At 36.3% G+C, this 20,178-nt stretch overlaps 2 protein-coding genes and 2 pseudogenes across 2 annotated transcripts; 1 reads left to right on the top strand and 3 right to left on the bottom strand.

The window, feature by feature from the left end:
• Window positions 1–1,079: 1,079 nt before the first annotated feature.
• On the bottom strand, window positions 1,080–3,702 carry LOC129293074 (tubulin beta-1 chain). Its single transcript, XM_054930877.1, has 3 exons — window positions 3,183–3,702; window positions 2,192–2,461; window positions 1,080–2,054 (listed from the first exon to the last, which is right to left on the bottom strand). Exons 1-3 carry the CDS (start codon window positions 3,574–3,576, stop codon window positions 1,372–1,374), a joined length of 1,347 nt encoding a protein of 448 aa, XP_054786852.1. The 5' UTR covers window positions 3,577–3,702; the 3' UTR covers window positions 1,080–1,371.
• A 4,377-nt stretch (window positions 3,703–8,079) lies between these two features.
• Window positions 8,080–13,564, top strand: LOC129292446 (uncharacterized; annotated as a pseudogene).
• A 123-nt stretch (window positions 13,565–13,687) lies between these two features.
• LOC129292445 (cytochrome P450 704C1-like) lies at window positions 13,688–14,664 on the bottom strand. The gene is made up of 4 exons (XM_054929997.1): window positions 14,389–14,664; window positions 14,194–14,228; window positions 14,065–14,131; window positions 13,688–13,840 (listed from the first exon to the last, which is right to left on the bottom strand). The coding sequence occupies exons 1-4, from the start codon at window positions 14,662–14,664 to the stop codon at window positions 13,688–13,690; spliced, it is 531 nt and encodes a 176-aa protein (XP_054785972.1).
• LOC129292444 (cytochrome P450 704C1-like) lies at window positions 13,835–16,987 on the bottom strand (annotated as a pseudogene).
• Between the last annotated feature and the right edge of the window lie 3,191 nt (window positions 16,988–20,178).

Here is a 20,178-nt window from a genome sequence, read left to right as displayed (position 1 = left end):
AAGCGGGGAGAGTTCGATGATGACAAAGGAGGCACCGTCGGGGGCGTGCATCGCAGATATAGGGGTGATGATAGTGGAGAGCCACATGAATTTTTAAGGTCGAGGAAGAGGCCGAAGCAGCTGTTGAGGATGGTGTCGACAATGTATAGCATGCGTCTCACGATCTTGCATCTCAACATAACCATCACCGTCAATATCATGCTCTACTGCATCAGCTTCCAAGGTATGCACATAGTGTGCCTGTTTTGATATGGTGAATTTAGTTTTGATGTGGTCAATAAGATAGTGCAGCATGGAGGAGGTGGCAAGGGGGATGAGAGTTTGAGGAAAGGGAAGGGAGGCAGCGATGGGGCTAAGGACGAAGGGAGGGGGAAGGTGGAAGAGAGGAATGCATACGCATGGCCGAATGCCTATGCTTTAGGGGGAGAGAGAGGGGAGAGAGAATGAATGGGGAGAGAGAGGAGAGAGAGGAGAGAGAGAGAGAGAGAGAGAGAGAGAGAGAGAGAGAGAGAGAGGGAAGAGAGAGAGGAAAGGGGTATTTTTAAAATTATAAAAAATATAAAATGGTGAGATCCATTAAAAAAAATTAAAAATTTTAAATATGAAACTTACAATAGAATTGAAGAGTTAATGTTAAGAACATAAAAATAACACATCTTTAAAATTAAAAAATAAATTGATCCCAAGTTGACTTTTTAATTATTCATACACCTTCGTAATCAGTTTAAGGATAAAATTATCTCTAACACTAAACTCAATAACAGCCAACTTTTTTTGAAAAAAATCTGAAGTTGAAGCTTCCATTTCCGCCTATTATATTAATACATATAACATACTCCATACCGAACCCTCATCATGGGTAGATATTTTTTGCGTTTTGTTTTCTTTTGGGTGGGGGAGGGGGGCCAGCTACAACCCTGTTTAGACCCAAAACAAGTTTATAATCTCTTTTCTTTTAAGCCTAAAAGACAAGGACAACCTCGAAGCTCAAGTTAACACCAAAGCGGGCTTGAGCTGTACACAGTATTGGTAGTATAACTCTGTCCTGCACCATTAAGCCATCAGCAAACCAGCAATCAGAACAAGAATGCTTCAAGTAAATCTATTCCGAAAACGCCAGGGAGGTTACAAAAACATAAGAGCAGGGTATTCCCATATAGCACGAATATAACCTAAAATACCAATCTAGCACAAATCCACAAGCCAACAAATTTAGTCATGTAAATATGGTTCGAAATAAAACCTACAGCTATGACGAACAAAGGCCGAAAGCAATCCAAGCCCCCCGAAAAAGATATTCAGGTAGAGGGAGAAAAGCATAACATCAACACATGTTTCTTAATAAGAAGCAAAAACGTCGAAAGCACAAGCCTAGATCTCCTGAGCTTCCTCCTCCTCCTCATCTTCATAGTCATACCCCTCCTCATCGGCAGTAGCATCTTGGTACTGCTGGTATTCGGATACGAGATCGTTCATGTTGCTCTCAGCCTCAGTAAACTCCATCTCATCCATACCCTCTCCTGTGTACCAGTGCAAGAAAGCCTTTCTGCGGAACATGGCTGTGAACTGCTCGCTCACCCTCCGGAACATTTCTTGTATAGAAGTAGAGTTGCCAATAAATGTCGATGCCATTTTCAAACCAGTTGGAGGAATATCACACACTGTCGATTTGACATTATTGGGGATCCACTCAACGAAATAAGACGAATTCTTGTTCTGAACGTTAATCATCTGCTCATCAACCTCTTTGGTGCTCATTTTACCTCGGAACATAGCAGATGCAGTCAAATATCGTCCATGACGAGGATCAGCAGCACACATCATGTTCTTGGCATCCCACATTTGTTGAGTCAATTCGGGTACGGTGAGAGCCCTATACTGTTGTGACCCACGAGATGTGAGCGGAGCAAAGCCAACCATGAAGAAGTGCAACCGAGGGAAGGGGATGAGATTGACGGCAAGCTTGCGGAGATCTGAATTCAGTTGACCAGGGAACCGAAGACAACATGTGACACCACTCATGGTGGCAGAAATTAGATGGTTCAAATCTCCAACTGTGACAGATATCGAGGGATCGAAATTCAAAGCATAACCAAAGAGCGAAAAGTTGGAGGTTGAACAGAAATACCTGAAAATATCATAAATATCCGAAGTACGACAACTTTAAATAGAAACCAAAAAACAAACTCACAGCTTGGAGTGGTGAGCTTGAGAGTACGGAAGCAAATGTCGTAAAGAGCTTCATTGTCCAAAACCATGCATTCATCAGCATTTTCTACCAGCTGGTGAACAGAAAGGGTCGCATTGTAGGGTTCCACAACAGTGTCAGACACCTTTGGAGATGGAAACACGGAGAAAGTGAGCATCATACGATCGGGATATTCTTCCCTGATCTTGGAAATCAGGAGTGTTCCCATCCCTGAACCCGTTCCACCACCCAGAGAGTGGCAAACCTGGAAGCCTGAAAGAAAAGGCAAAACCTCAGTTACTGAAATACTTTTGAAAATAATAACACCGCCAAGTATTAATAATAGGAAGTATGTCCTAATCAATTTTATTGAAGCAAACAATCGAATACAGATAGCTGGAATTGTTCATTCATTTGGTGATTCAAATTTCACAATAATAGATATCAAATATCCAGTGAAAGGAATCATTTCAAAACGAACAGGTTCCGGAACATAGACTTTAGTGTCTTATATCAACCGATTCTGCGTTTCTAAAAGAAGCTCAAACTAGCCAAAAACAATCTACTCAACAGCCAGAGAAGTACTACAATTTAAAACATGAACATCACAGATCAACCGCCAAATAGTTTATACCACTTAAAACCACACATAGAAAGAATTCAAACGGTACAAACACGGAATATAAAAGCCCAATATAATAATAGATCTCCGTGGGAATGTAGATTTACGGGCTCGATCTTCTACCAATTATTACTAAAACGCTATGCTACCAGGCTGGCATTCAAAGAACTTATATACTGATTCGCACTCAACGAACTAACATACTCAATCACACAGATAGATAATCATTATAACAATTCAAGAGTCCATAAACTATGCAAGTATCTGTAAATCAAACTAAAACAGATGCAAGTTGTCAATCGATAGTACTCAGAACAAGGACTTCCCAAGCAGACTTGGAGACAGACCCCCAACTGTGCACAAACTTTATACCTTGAAGGCAGTCACAGTTCTCTGCCTCCTTTCTTACAACATCGAGCACCGAATCGATCAACTCTGCTCCCTCAGTGTAGTGTCCCTTGGCCCAGTTGTTCCCTGCCCCTGACTGACCGAAAACAAAGTTATCCGGTCGGAAAATCTGCCCGTACGGACCAGATCTGACGCTATCCATGGTTCCTGGCTCCAGATCCATAAGCACCGCCCTAGGAACGAACCGACCACAACTCGCCTCGTTGTAGTACACGTTGACGCGTTCGAGTTGCAAATCATTGTCACCATGGTATCTACCGGTTGAATCGATGCCGTGCTCGGCGCAAACCACCTCCCAGAACTTGGCTCCGATCTGGTTACCGCATTGGCCTCCCTGGATGTGAAGAATCTCACGCATCTTCGCTGCCAAGCTTGGAAGAACTGGTTTCAGAGATTGAGCGGAGGGGAGACTGGAGAGAGACTAAAGAGAATCCAGAGACAGTAAAGACTAAAGAGACGACGAGCAAAGTCTGATAAAATGAAAGAGAAGCGGGGTGTTTTTTATAGGTGGGAGGTAACGTCTCTTTAGCGGCGTTAAGTGGTAAATGGCAGTTGACGAGAAGTGTGACGACGCCGTTAGGTTTAGGGGGAATTTAAATTTTAAAAAGGGAGCCAAAATTTTAGTATCTCTCGAAGTAGTTATCACCGGCGCTCATGCTCATTCGTATACAAAATCTCAACCGTTAATCATGTTCAGATCGAATGATGGAAACGCGCGGGAAGAGTGGATTGGTTAGATGACGAGTGAATCAGATTGTTCAGGTGCGCCTGGCTCACACAGAGACATCTTTGTTTTCTTGGCCAGAGACACGCATTGAGAGATGAGAAAGACAGGGCATAGGGAGGGCACGCTCGTGGGATGGCGAGTGAAGAGGACGCGCGAAATTCATAGTACAACTGTACAAGTGGGAAGTTGGGGGACGGCACATGAAACCTGGCAAGAGTGGCACGTGATGGCGGGCTGGGTCATGTGAATGGCACTAATGTGTCGCTGCGTTCGCAACCAAATCTTGAGCCACACTTTTATTTCTTTTAGGTCATATAAGGCCAAACCCCACCACAAGAAGGAATAAGAAGGAATCACAACAGAGCATGGGGTGTTCTTAGCGAATCCGAAAAATTACAAGCAACCATTCTACTTCCCTTGTCATAAATTATAAATCACGTTTAAATGAGTTTTTCATTTTAAAATATAAAATATTTTAGATAAATTAATATTTCATTTTATCTTTCTACAATTAATTTATGTCTTTCTTTCAATATATTAAATTATGTGTATTTTTTAAAATTTATATTTTTATTTTAAAAAGATTATGCTGTTAAGTGCACTTAATGAAATTTATTGATATATAAAATTTTATTTAAAAATATTATATAATTTGAAATGCAGGAAGTATTTGATTTCCTATATCATCAATGACAAGAGGATAACCTTAAAGCCACGGAAATATCCACATGCATAGTACATATTACTTCTCATCAGTGTCAAGTTTTTTTACCTTTCAATTGGCGTTAAACTTTGTCTTGATTATATAAAGATGATTTCATCACTGATACCCGTATAGTGAAACGGAGAAAGGAGTTCACTTTCTTTCATCAATATTCATTATAGTATCATTTACAAAATATTTAACAAGCTCCAGCTTTTTATAACCCAAAAAAAAAAAAAAATACTGTGCAACAAGTTTTGTGCAAATACATGGGGTTCATTTTAGTTTCAAAAGGATTCACTCTAACTTCAATATATATGAAGCATGATATCCATGATGAAATGTACTCTCTAGAAGTCATTAACAATATAAATTACCTTAGACTTCATATAATACACGTGAAGAGGTTCCTGTTTTTTTTTTTTTAATAATTTCATGATTTTTTTTTTATAATTTCATGAGGTTCGTCCAATTATGAATATGAAATTTTATTTTTTTGACGAAGGTTAACAATTGAGAATCTTTTCATCATCAAGTTCATTTTCCATATTTTTGTTATTTCATACAGCTATTTGCTAACTAGACAGGGTTACAATTATTTATTGAGATCACGATTGGATTTTCAATGACAAAACATCACCATGTTCTCTGCAGGGAACTCATGAAGAAACAATTTAGTTTAGTAATTTATAAATTCTATCAGCTTTTATGGATTTATTGAATCATTTCATTGTTCAGATGATGCATGAATTACATACATGTAAACCAACCAAGCAGGAATCCAGTCTCGATTAAGGAAACATTTCGATGCGTTCTAACCAATCATAGTGCGAAAATTTTTCGGGATACAAATTAAATCATTATAAAATAGTTGCCAGCCATATTTCACATAACTTCCTTAAAGAATTAACTAACTAATATATCTAACTAGAACAAACCCCTTTCCTGGCAATGGGTAATCAGTGGCTAGTGTCAATTCCTCTTGGATCAGTTCGTGCGTGCACCATAAAACAATCATTACCTGGACTATCACCAGTTAGTGAAAAGATCGGATCGATAAACAAGTTGATATTATCTATTGCATATAATTCATTTTATTCTCCATATATATATACCTGTTATTTTCCCTCAAATAATCATGTTCATTGTCAATCTGATGCCCTGTCAGATTTGGGTCTTTTCAAAAAATTCTCTTCATTTATCTCAAGTATAAGTTATAGCAATTGGAACGAGCAGAGTTGCTATTACAGGGCTGCATAATTCTTTGTTTAAATTACAACTTTATAACTAAGTTGTTAAATTAACCCAATGATTATAGATTAAAGTTGCGACAAGTTGAAGGAATTTAAAATCGAGAGGATATCAAAACTCACACTGGAATCTGGATGGATTATAATATCAGAGTCATATTAGTCAATTTTACACGCATCAGCATTTAAATAAGCCGGTCCAAACATTTTTTTTTTTAAATATTGTAACTCGAATCTTAGCCTTTCAAGCACGCTTTAAACCTAAAATATATATATTAAATGTACTAAGTAAATAGATCTTCAACTTTTTTTCTGGGTACACAGTTAAGTCGGAAATTGCTCCCTGCAGAGCACCGAGAGTAGTAAAGGGGGTCCATTGACTATCCAAACTTTTCTTATACTCCAAACAGACATTGATGGTGGATCCACGAAGCATCATATATATAAACAAGTAGGGCCTTGTTGATGAAGATGAAGAGGCAGAGGAGTAATCCAAAAGAGACGTCAAGTGAGAAGAGAGGTAGTGATCAAAGAAACCTTCATGACAAAGCTAAAGACTTGTAGTGCCTCTTTTTAATGGATCCAATGTAGTGTACAACTGCTTCAAGGATCAATCATTATAAAAAAGAGTTGTTGTGAATTTGTATGGATGGTTACAGAGTTGCTTCATCAGTGGCATCCCCTTTCATGTAAAAAATTTCTATATTTGAATGATGAATATCTCTTTAGCATCAACACATGAACAAGCAAAGGGTCTTGTCAGAGACTTACTTGAACTGAGAATATGTGAGCGTCAGTCAGTATGTGGTTGCACTCTCTAATCATCATGGGCATCTTTAATCTGTGCACCAAGAATAAAAGTATCGGAAGAAGCTGGTGTTCCAAGCAACCTTAGGAATTAGGATTCCCTTGTTCAGTGAGGAAGGTGCTAGCAAATATTATAGGGAGGATGACATGTAATGCCCTTTCAAGAAATTTTATCACCTAGCCTATCAATTTTATACCGAATATTTATTGTGAAAACATGTACACGTTGCTGTTAAAAGCTGAATATGCTTGTTAAATTTTTAAGAAAACTCTATCAAAAAAATATAAGTCAAAGTTTAACTTTTAACAACAATATATACTTCCTTTAGTCTTATTTATAATGTAGGAAGATAAGTTTTTTTTTTCATATTTATAAGTTATCTCATTAAATTTTCAACATAAGTTTCCCATTTTATCTTTCATTCAATGTTGGAGAAAGAAAATATATTTTAAAGCATATACTAATATATTTAATAGAGGCAAATTTAAAAACTTGTTAAATTTTAGAACAAAGTTAATGAATTTTAATTTTTTTAATTTTGATAAAATATGTTAAAAATAATTTTATAAATAAAACCAAAGGGGTATATGTTTTCACAATATAATATTCAATTCAAAACTGATGAGTTTTTATTGTAATAAAAGTTTTTGAAAGGGCATTAAATGTCATTCTCTCAATATTATATTCTCATTTCAAACCAAAATTGCATTCAAATCGTTTTATTGTAAAACATTGATGTATTTTTTTTTTTTTAAAGAACGATACCTCACACTGTAATTTCAAGCAATGATAGTTTTTGTCTGGTGTTGTGAGAACTGGGTTATCTAGTTTGATGATTCGTAAAGTCTATACCTCCGTTTTACATTATTTTCTTTTGTTTTTTGTCTTTTAAAATACAAAGCTACGATAATTAGCAGTATGATCAATACATTGACAATTAAGATATCCCTGCATACACTCTAAAAAGGTGGGGAGCAATAAATTGTATAAATAATGTATAAGGATTGAGCACGGCAAACAAATTAATCAGTACACTTATTTACATTCTTGAATCTGAAATTAAAAGTGGCTACCAATTTTATATTTTTAATATTAAGGATTATGGTGCGCTTGTTGATGTGTTTATGTGTGCGTGTGAGACAGGTAATATTTGGGGAAAAAATCGGATTGGAACTGTCTTTTTCAAAAATTTTAATTTTAGAACTTTATTTCTTATAGCCTTATTTGGAAACAAAAACTGGGGTTGCAAGAATTCAAGTTTCCTTCTGTGTATGGCCCAAGAAAATGTTTTTTAGATTACCAAAGCCCTCGATATTGTGGGCCAATACAAAGCCCTGGATTTGGAGAGAAGACATCCATTTTACCTTCCCGCAGGCTAAGCGTGGTGGCGCCATCGCCTCCGCCTCCGCCTCCGCCTCCGCCTCCACCGCAACAAGATTCGAAGTATCTCGCGGCTACACAGATTGTGACTTGTGAGTCTCGGGTACAAAGATGGTGAGCCAGAGGCAGCGACTTGCTCGGAAAAAATTCAAAGCAGAGCACCCTGAACTGTTTCCAAAGCCAGAGCCGACTCCCCCAAAAGACCCTGACAAGAAGAAGAAGAAGAACAAAACGAAGAATTTGCGCAAGCGCAAAAAGGGTGAATCGGAAGAACTTGGTGTTACTAATAAACCCTTTAAGAAGAGTTTCAGGCAACACCCGCTTAGAGTCCCTGGAATGAAGCCCGGTGAGAGTTGTTTCATCTGCAAAGCTAAAGATCATATTGCCAAGTCCTGTCCCGTAAAAGCTGAGTGGGAAAAGAATAAGGTTCGAGCTTAGTTCTGTTTTTGGTAAATATTGTACCACCAAAGAACCTACTTGTAAGGAAACTTAATAGCTTTGACATTGCTTTCTCCAAGTCTCCTCAGCTTAATAATTAATGGTGCCTACTGAAAGACAATTTTCTGCGCAAAAGAGTAACAGGATGATTAAATCAATGTAACCAGATTTGTTTCGTTGGTGTGTCTTAATGATTAGCGGGGTCCTTCCAGATTTGTCTACGTTGTCGGCAGCGCGGTCATAGAGCCAAGAATTGCCCTCAGGGGAGAGATGGCGCCAGTGATGGGAAGATATGTTATAATTGTGGAGAAACTGGACACTCACTTTCAAAATGTCCACAGCCTCTTCTAGACGGTATTTAACAATTTTGTGTCTTTTATAATGTGGTTGCATATTTGCATCATCGCTCAATAGACAGTTGATACTATTGTTCAGAAACTGTTTGCTGTTTTTAATTAAAATCCTCAATGACTCCGGGAGTAGGTGAGGCCTTAATCTGATCTGAATAAGTGTCTTGCATTTCTTAATTACCACTGACTTTGTACCCAGAAAAAAAGTTATCGTGAAATGCTGATGATCGTCTTGAGCTTTATTCCTTGCTGAAGGTGTTCAGAATTCACTATAAGAAGTTGCAGTATTACTTTGAGTTTCGAATTTATCCGTGCATGCTTCTTGTCCTGGAGATAAAAAGGTTTCTGCTATGGCCTTGTGTTATACATGGCATGTCTCTCAAGGAGTGAATATTGTCACGTGAGAAAAGGTTTACTTTGTGAATATACAACTAATTGAATGTTGTGACCTAGTAGTAAAGGATCAAATAAGATTTTATTCTATAGAATGCCTAATCAGTCAACATGGGATGTGTTTCTTAGTTGTAATGCCCAAGAACCTAGGTGATTTACCTTCTCTTAGTCACGTGAGAAAAGGTTTATTTTGTAGGATTTTAAAATATCCCTGTCAAGGTGGGGTCGTTATTTCTTTCTCTTGATAAAATCTTAACTCTGCAAACTAATTTTGGTGGTATTTTAATCTATTCTTTCGTTTGTTTTCTTAGTTCTCATGGTATAGAATTGTTCTGTTGGTTATGCAGGGGGAACAAAATTTGCTGAGTGCTTTGTGTGCAATGGACGTGGGCACTTGAGCAGAGACTGCCCTCAAAATGTTCATGGCATTTATCCAAAGGTATTGCGATCCTGTCCAAGGCATTTATTGTGACATAACTCATAAGTCTTCATTTCCCCACTCGAAAGATTATTTTTTACATCTATATATATGTGTGTATTTTTTGTTCCCTTTCCTTTCTTTTGGGGAGGGGGTATGACAATTCCTCTTAAAGCATAAGACAATTTTATTCATTTGCTGAATTAACTCATTTCCCTTGTGAACTGAGGCTACTCTCTTATTACTATTTGTTTTCTTTAGGGCGGTTGTTGTAAGATATGTGGGGGGTGACACATTTGGCAAAAGATTGTCCTGACAAAGGGAAAATTGAGTCTGCTGCTGCTAACGGGGCTGTGCATGCTGGTAAGAATTCTACAAGATGCTTGATTCTTTTATATTCTAAGATATCCAAACCCCCCCCCCAAAAAAAAAAAACCAGGTTTCTGTATTTAACGTAAAAGCTGCAATTTTGCATTATAGATAATCTATGTCCAGGAATAATGACATTCCGTTCTAAAATCTAGTGCCTTGGTTCCAGCGGAGATATTAATTTGTACTGTGCTATATTATTGGGACATCTTGGAGCAGTTGGTTATCCTGCATAAATTAGAGGTTTTTAATTTTGGAAAAAGTTGGATTATGCTGAACTCCTAGACTGTTGGCGATGCTAGCCTGATAAACTATGAATTTTTCATTTGAGATTAGATTGCGTCATCTGCCTAACGTAAGCTTTTGTTTAGATGTTAAGAATCTAGTCTATAAAATGTTCGGGGATCAAATATTTATGGAAGGTTGAGTAATAAAGGAAATGATAGTCCATGGATCTTGTTAGTGTTGATCTAGCTGTTTTATTTGATCCATCTAGTCTAATGTCTGTCAGTGCAAGAATTCATTTTTAAAGTGATAAATGTTGTGTGGATCTTTAAAAATCAAACTTTCTCTCAAAACACCATAGAAATCAGGTGGTATGATTTTTATTTGCTAGTGCCGAGTATAGACAACCGTTGTGATATTTGGAAGATCATGATGTAATTTTAACAAGCGTGAGTGGTAACTTGAAGAAGCATCAATGAATGATGCATTATTTCTACAGTCCTCGAGAGTAATATTGATTATTAAAGTCCTTAATTGTCATTAATAGTTAACCCCAAGGTTGTCTAAAATATTTTGATGATGACAAAACATGTTAAATTTTAAGCTTTTAAGTTTGATATTATTTCCATGTTTTAATTTTTTTAACAGCAGGTGGACCTGTAGAAAGGCCCAGAAATAAGGTGACCAACTTTGTGAGCGGGGATGATCTTGAGGATGATTTCATAGCGGATGAAGTATCTAATGTTGACAAGTCCTCCAAATCTAAAAAAGTTAATGAAAAAGCGAAGGGTCCCAAAGTTGTAAACTTCAAATCATAATTTATATCTCAGCTTGTTTTGGGCATTATTTGTTTCCATTTTGTTTTCGATGTGTAAATTTTGTATCAATTATAAACTATTTTCAAGAAAGCACTCCAGCTTAGAGACGAAGAAAAAAGTTGTTACACTGACACAAAATGGTATGCATGATGTTTGATACAACGGAAATTTTGAAAAACTAAAGATTGTATATAAATAAATTAAAAAGAAAAATTCCCATAACAGTACAAAGAACAAACAGAACTGATTCTGGGCAAATTTTGACTTTTTAATAAGTTGACTAAGGTTTTTTTTTTTTTTTAGTGAAAGTTGACTTAGATTATTAGTTTGACCCGAAATTTAATTAAAGATGTTGGGATAAGATATAGAGAATACTAAATCATAGCTTTATTTATGTATTATGCTCTGTATTTTAATTTAATAATTCATATGACTGTTAAATAATTGAAGTGCATTTTCATAAACCACTTTTTAACTTTATATATTTCTGATCGAGCATAAATTTTCAAAAGTTTATGAAATCTTATAGCTATGGTGCGAATATTCACCGGGTGAGAGAATTTGGGATACTCAAAATTTATATTCATGTAAAAATTTGAGAAAAGAAAAGAAAGCAAATTGTACAACGTTTGTTCATATGAAAACTACTTTCCAATAATAACGTATAAATTTTAGATAGACATACACATAAAATCGTGATTATCCGTTCTGAAGTTAGAATAATTTCGACCTTTGTTTGCCCCCTCAAAATTCTCCTCCTCTCCGTTTTTGTCTCAGGCTAATCATCCCTTCTCTTCTTCCCCTGAATAAGGATCTCTTCCTCTGTCTCTCTCTCTCTCTCTCTCTCGCCCACCTCTCTGTTTCTGACTTTCTTCCTAATTTCCTTCCTCATTTTATCACTTCTCGTTATCCTTTTTCTTTGTCGGAGACAACATGGTACGTTCCCTCAATTCTTGATCATTTTCTTTGTTGTTATTCTTCTTTCTATAGAAAAGACTAGATACAACCCTAACTATGAAGAAATTAACAGGTATAATAGAAAAATTAAAGGAGGTAATGGAAATTCACCAAAATAATGGCCTTCTTAGGTGATAGTTTGTGTATTGATATACAATTTTCATGCTTTTATTGACTCTTTATGCCCCTCTTGAATGATAAGAGCGTATGGAAGGAAGAGAACTTATGAAAATTTGTTACACAAACTAAATCATAAGATGAAAATTTGTTACACAAACTAAATCATAAGATATTTAAACATGTTGAGCATGGTAAAAATTACAGGGTAGGATTTTGAGTTGAAATGATCTTTGACATGGGGTCAGAACTTTTGGTCAATACAAACAAAAGAGATGAAAGCAATGTTTCTAACTTGCATTAGCTCTTTTTCAAAAGAAACTTAATTTCAAATTAATTCTGTATAATGCAGTTTCTCTAAATTAAATATCTCAATATTATTTAATATACTCGTATCACTTTTTATTGTTTGCAAAATATATTTGGGTTAGGCAAATGCGGCGTCTGGAATGGCTGTAAATGATGAGTGTAAACTCAAGTTTCAAGAGCTAAAAGCAAAGAGAAACTATCGTTTCATTGTATTCAAGATTGAAGATCAAGAAATAGTGGTGGATAAAGTTGGAAACCCAGATGCAACTTACGAAGATTTTAATGCATCTCTTCCTTCTAACGAGTGTCGTTATGCTATCTTTGATTTTGATTTCATTACTGATGAGAATTGCCAGAAGAGCAAGATCTTCTTCGTCGCCTGGTAATTTTAAATTCAGTCTTTTTTTTTTTTTTGGTGTCGTAGTTAATATAGGATCTCTGAAAATGCCTCTGGAAATCCATGAAACTTTCATATGGACACTGAACAATATTTGTTTTTTTAATTTCCTGTGAACGTAACCTCGTTCAAGAAACATCTCTTGTCTGAAACTCGCTTTAAAAGAGAATCTCTTGCTTTCTCTGCTTTTTCTCACAATACATGGAAAAAGAAGAAAAAAAAATCTATATGTCTGTCCACCTAACTAACTACACTTTCTTGATTCTGATATGAAGGTCTCCGGATTCATCAAAAGTGAGACAGAAGATGGTGTACGCCAGCTCCAAAGATAGATTCAAGAGGGAACTTGATGGCATTCAATTTGAGTTGCAAGCAACTGATCCTAGTGAAATGAGCTTCGACATCATAAAATCAAGGGCACATTAATATATCATTATGTGATTATCTTCATAGTTTCAATCTTTACCCTAACACTTTTCTGCAGCATTTTTAATCTTCTTTTCCCTTCTCAGTTATTTTCCTTCTTTTCTGTTGAATTGTCCTATATCCAAAGCCCGTAGTTTGATGTCATAATGTCATATTGAGAATCTACAATATTCTTTGTAATGCATTTCAGACTCATTAGATGTCTTGTCTAAATGCACACACATTGTTCTGCTTTTAAATGTCAAATATATTTCACTATGACCTAGTTCTTCCCCCAACCAAAAAACTTGTGTACTATTAGTTTTGTGTAAATGCACACACATTATGCACAATATGATGGTTCTATAACATTATTTTGCGTCAATAGTTATGCTTTTCACTATTCTACCTTGGTACGGCACAAAGAGGTAGACCCTTGTCTATGTAAAGTGTAGACATGGTTCTGTAAGTCACATTTTTAGTTTCATTTGCCAATTTGAACCGGAAAGAGCGAAGAATAGCCATAGATACTATTTTCATCTGCCAGTAAGCAAAGTCCTGCCCGCAATGCCATAGATAAAGTCAAGAATCAAGATACCATACTTCATTGAATAAATATTCTTGATTGAGAGACCAACGATACTAACATTGAAAGCTATGAATTTGAATGGAGATTCGGGTTGAAAAACTCCATCTCTGAGCCACCTTTCTGGTCAAAATTCTTCAGCATCATCCCCCCAGATGTAAGACAATCTGCCCATAGCATAGGGCATGTTGAATACTATGTCCCCTTTCTTCACCTTGTAGCCATCAGGAAGAATGTCTGTCTCTTTGTGCCATTCTCCCATCCTATAACCACACAAAATGCAAGTACATCAAATTGTAGAATGCATTTTCTAACGCTTAAGTACCATATAACATGATCGGAGTTGAAGAAAATGTGCACCTAAGAACGCAATTTGCAATGTAAGCAGATTATGCAGGTTAGTTTGTCTGACTGAGCAATTGTGGAATTAATGGCTCAAAATGAACATGTAACATGCGGTAACAAGAGTCTTTAAGAATATACAATTAAAGGTGGTATCGAGTTAGTTTATAAAACTCACCATAGGGACAACAGGGTGCAATCTTAAGGTCTCGGTCAATGCTGCATGAAGATTATGCATTTTCTCAAGGGTCAAATCTGTTATCTTGTCCATAAAGCCATCAATGTCAAGATCATTTTCTTGGCAACATTTGACATCCCTGATTTCTTGTACAATCTTTTCCTGTACCAGAGGATGCTTGCAGAGCATGTAGAAGAACCATGATAGAGTGTTCGCACTCGTATCTTTGCTAGTGATCATGCTCACAATTATATCTCGCAGATATTGGTAATTCATATTCTTTGGGTCCTTCTTGGTTCTTGCTCTCTACCAAGAATCTTCATATCATATCCTCCTTATCACTCTGGAAACTATAGGTTTTGACATTATCAAATAAGAACTTTAAGTTACACGATGAAGAGTTTCATTTTCACTCAAAACTAACGAATAAATAAATATGAGGATGCAATGGAAGTTATAGTGTTGAAATGGCATAAAGAAGAGAGTTCTTGTTAGTTTTGAGTGAAAATGAAATTCATTGAATGGCATAAAGAAAAGATCGAGGATGTAACGGATGTAATTGAACTCATTGAATCCTGATGAATTTCCACTGATGTACGAAATCATCCATTAACTTGACATTCTTCTTGAGGGCAGCTTCGGAACCAATGTTTACAAACTTATTGAGCGGCCAGGATGGATCGACATGTGGCTAATACACTATAGCATTTGAATCGTCAAACGCCTTCATGAATGCTCTCCCCTCCTTGCTTGATCCCTCCCAGCAATTCAATTCCACTCCAAAATCAACTCCAAAGATAGAGTCCAAGGTGCATCTCATCAACGTGTCCTAAAGAACGAACAAGAAGTGCATCTTCTAAGAAAGTTCTCAGTTTCCTTATAGTTCACTTGCCTATTTTGGTTGGGTTATTAAGCATAACACAACACTTGAAAATGCATTTAACCACTAAATGTTTTGTCATGTCAGGTGTCCACATTGTATAATATCCGGCTTATGAGTAACTTTTGTATTAAAATAAACGAACTCTTAAGACTGACCTGCACATCAAACATCCGATCGGCACGAGAAAAATCCGAGAACTCCCACCAATTTGGCGGAGTTCCGTCTGAAGACAAAGTAACTAAAGTCTCTGAGAACTCTCGTGGAAAATTCATAACTGGCAAGCTTCCTCTGTTACCTATACTTGTTACCATCGACCGCGAAAATCCACAATCCAAGATCGCTCATGATTTCCTGGTCATACCCGCCCTTGGTGTAAATATCGAACTTGGTTTTGAGCACGTGCTCGATGTTTCGCGCATCTGTGGCGTACAATTCGCTATGGCCGGGAGCAACAAGACAGAAATTCTGATGGGTTTGTGCAATTTCAGATAGTCATGGAGCCTAGTGAAATAGCAGAGCTGGCCAATGACGCCATGACGGTGCCTTTAACCAGAGGGCAAGTTGGGTCCCGGAGGGATTTTTCGACAAAGCAGGAGAGAATGAGAAGAGAAGACGCGAGGGAAAACGAAGTGAGAATGAAGAGTGCGTAGAATAAGGGCATGTTTATTGACGATCAACGAACATGTGGAAAGAGAATCGAATGAGAATGACTACGACTGCATTTTTTTTTTTTGGAGAATGTAACTTTTAATTCATTACGATTTGGAAACATTATCAATTTAGTCATTTAAATTTAATTTCCATCATTTCAATCCTTAATGATTCATTTATTTAAGTAGTCTTTAATTTTTGACAAAAATTGACACCGTTAAATTATGTTGATGTGGTCAACGGAATGATAAGCTAGCAGCCTTGTAGATTAATAATATAGGAAGAAAGATGCTTACTTGGATAATGAGAAGAAATAATATTCAGAAAACTAGAAAGCCAAATAAAAAACAATGTAGGGGCGACCCTTCATCCATCTTCGCGTTTCCTTCTCCTGCAAGTGCCAACCCTCCATCTATCTCCGTTCTCTCCTTCTCCTGTAAGTATCCATTGAAATCTTGCTCCTTATCTGCCTTCTACTTCGAATCAATGGGTTCTTCTCCTTCTCATCCCTATTACACGACCCCATTGGAGAGCATTTGTAAATATAGATAGAGTATGCAGTTGGTGCAAAAACAAACTGCAAATGCAAGAAGCAATATGCAAATGACAAAATACAACATGCAAATGGAGAACTATGGTATGTGGTATGATCAAATGTTTAATAATTTTGTCTATATACTATGGTGCATGGTATGATCGAATGAAGGAGAATGGATCTAAATAACGTTTTCCTTTGTTGTCTCTATTTCCCCCCAATCCACGACAATGAAGAACATCTCTTCATTTTACTTAACTTACAATATTTGGCTGTATATTCATAATTTCTGCAGGGAAGAGGAGAGGGGAGAACTTTAATAGAAAAGAAAGGAAAAAAGGAAGGAAGCAAAGAGGCAAAAAATGGGGATTGACTATAGGCAACAAGCAAAGCATAATCACCGGTGTAGTTACCATTAGTTTTATGGAAGATCTCTTTTTAATTATTGACCTTGTGACTCTTGACTCAAAGACATTTACTCTAGCTATGTTGATCTCCAGTGGCATCATATTTACTTTACCTTTGGGCATTGCTTATTGTACTTACTCTTGAATTTAACATAGTTAAATAACAGTACTAAATTCACTGTGAGCTATGATATTTGCATTAGTTGGTTCTACTTATTTATTATTGTGCTTTGTTGAGTATTTCGTATTAGTTCAACTCCTATATACTTCATTGTCTTCTGCTCTAGATTTCCTACTGGGAGTTTCCCGACAGTACTATTATTAAATCATTTTTTTTATCTATTATTGTAATGAATTTATATTACGAAGAGTTTTTGCATTTTACGAGTGCATGACTTTCATGTTCATCTTGAAGGCAATTTCACTTTTTGCTCGTGGCATGATTGGAACTGGTGCTGATTTGTCTTTTCTTTTAATTGAAACAGGCAAGCTATAATGCTTGAAAAGAGAAACTTCAAAAGCCTAGAGTATGGTGCAGTGACCCTTCTATCGACCTCAATCGAAACAGAACAAAAGTGTTGCTATACTTCTCTCACAGACGGTAGCCTCACAACTTTGACAGTCTCATTCATTATTTCAATAACCGCGTTTTCACATCAGAACCTGACAGCTAAGTGACAATATCTAGACGATGTTAAGGAAGACAGAGACAAATAGAAAATAGTCACATACAGACACACACACAATTGGGTTTCTAATTCTATTGGAGTTACGTCTACGTGTGTGTGAGAATTTCACTGCTTGATTGACAAGTGAGATTGAATCTAAATGGCTCCAACCCTCACGTTGAAATCTAATGGCTCAATAAAACTAAACAATGACGGAGCAGATGAAGAAGGCTTCATCTAAGCCAAACAGGTGGTGATCGATGTCATGTGTTCTGCCGTCATTGTCACCTCAGTTTTCTGTCACCATGGCAAGCATCAATCTCACCTCATTTTGCCTTCTCAAACTCTGTCATCACTCGCAAGTTAAAATAAAAAAATTAATAACAGATTAGCAATTAGGATACCAAGTTTTGTCTTATGTGTGTCAATTTATCCTCTTATGTTCTACGCAAGCCACCTAATTTACATGTTAGCTTTTTTTAGGGTTAATTTGTCTCATAAAACTTAAAGGACTCACCTGATAACAAAATTAAATATTAAAGACTAAAATGATAAAAATTAAATTTAAAAGATTAATTGATAACTTTTTCCAAATATAAGGGACTAAAATTTATATTATCCTATTTTTTGGAGCAAGACTATGATGATAATTGATTTCATGAGAGAGTTATAAAAGGAAGAAGAGAGTGGGGTTAGATTGTCAGAGGGTTAGGCCGTGGTCAGCAAGTGCGATGAAACTGAGGAAGAGCAAAGAAGGGAATTAACAAAATGACCTTCAATTTATTTATTATTTTTGACTTAACCTTCAATTTATTGAATAATCTTTTTAAAAAATATATCATGCGTGATCTTTGAAACTGGTTGCATTAATTAATTAATATATACACACTGGCCACAAATCAATTTTAGGGTTAATGTGCAAATGTGCCTTCAAAGCTTTTTTTAAAGTGCAATTGGTATCCTATTTAAAAGTGCAATGCTGTCCCTAATATTTTTTAAAGTAATATAATATTGCCTTATAGGTTAATAAAAGCAAAACGTTGACAGTTAATTGACTTTTGGTGTTGATGTTGCAAGCCCGTGCAGCATCCAACTCACATTTTTTTCTTTGAAAAAAATTTTTTTTTTGACCTTTCCCCACCTTGTGCCTACCAAATTTTGCACTCCTTGTGCTTGCTACATAGCCAACAAATCAAGAACCCAAAAAATGCTCAAAAGGAGTTCGAAGAGGGCCCCTTTGATATTCTTCAACAATTGAACAAAATGGCCCTTGTTCTTTTGCTCATCCTAAGCTTTCAATATCCAACAAATCAAGAAACAATACCCAGAAAATCAAGCAGAAAACAATGAGGAAGGCAAACACAATAGTGATCTATTTTCTTGAAGGACCCAAGTCAAGAAACAGAAACAATACCCAGTAAAATCAATGAAATTAAAACATGATGAGAGGAAGGCAAACACAATCAGAGTGATCAATGAAATTTTCTTGAAGGACCCAAGTCAAGAAACAGCAATACATACCCAACAAATCAAGTACCCAAAAATGATGAAATTAGAAAATGATGAGCATATTGCTTCGTGAAATCAGAAACAATGAAATCATGAAATCGAACCATATTGCTTAGTGAATCTATTTTCTTGATTTGAGAAAACTAAAGTTGAGGGAGGATAACGCTTGAAACTTAGATGACGGCTTAGGTGTGGTTGATGATGAATAGACACGATGCTCGGAGACTTTTCTTCTTCTTCTTCAATGAATATGAACACGAGACACAATCAACGAACACAAGCTTGGAGAGAGGGGTGGGCGACACAAGGTTCAGAGAGGGAGAGAGGTGTAGTAGAGGCAAACTTTAGAGAGGGAGAAAGAGGCGACAATGAGGTGAGATCGAGAAGAAGAAGAAGAATGATATAGCAGAGACAAGCTTCAAAGAGGGAGAGAGGGGTGATAGCAAGGTGAGATCGAGAAGAAGAAGGAAGCATAGGCGAGCTTCAAAGAGGGACAGAGGGGCAGTGATGAGATGAGATCCAGAAGAAGAAGAACATCGATCTGAGGAGGCAACAACACCAATCTAAGCAAGAAGGAAGTGATCTCACAGTCAATAGATTCTAGAAAATTGGAAGAAGGATAAACTAGTGGTGACTTCATGGAGTTGTGGTGTCGTGGAAAACACAACAAAGCAAGAGATAGTCAAAATAAGCAATTTCACTGTCAATGTCATTAGCCTTGTTAGGTTAGGTCAGAATACAAATTGCATCTCAAGAACAACTTTGGGGGTGAATTTTCACATTAACCCTAAATTTTAACAAACTTCTTGCCAAAAAAAAAAAAAAATTTAACCAACGCATAAAACTAAAAAAAAAAATAGTTAACTATGATAATTGTGTCTACAATTAAAAAAATTAAACCAATATATCCTTGTAATTTTTTTTAACATGTGGGGACAACCAAGTTTGTTTTATAAAAATAAATTCTAATTTTATGAGAAGCAATTCTTTTATTCCTAAATTTTGTATCATAGGAGGAACATTGTACATTAGCTTTGCCGCCTATATTTCAAGTTGACTTGGAAAAATAAAAGTATTTTTTTTAAAAAATGAACTAGTGATTGGTTTCAAGACCATCTTCTTTTTATCATTTTTGTG

This window comes from Prosopis cineraria, unplaced genomic scaffold (genome assembly GCF_029017545.1).
Source record: "Prosopis cineraria cultivar Desert tree isolate PC_DT_omini unplaced genomic scaffold, ASM2901754v1 PC14, whole genome shotgun sequence".
NCBI classification, from domain to species: Eukaryota; Viridiplantae; Streptophyta; class Magnoliopsida; order Fabales; family Fabaceae; genus Prosopis; species Prosopis cineraria.
The sequence above is the reverse complement of the archived record's forward strand: the minus strand, read 5'-3'. Positions and strand labels throughout refer to the sequence as shown.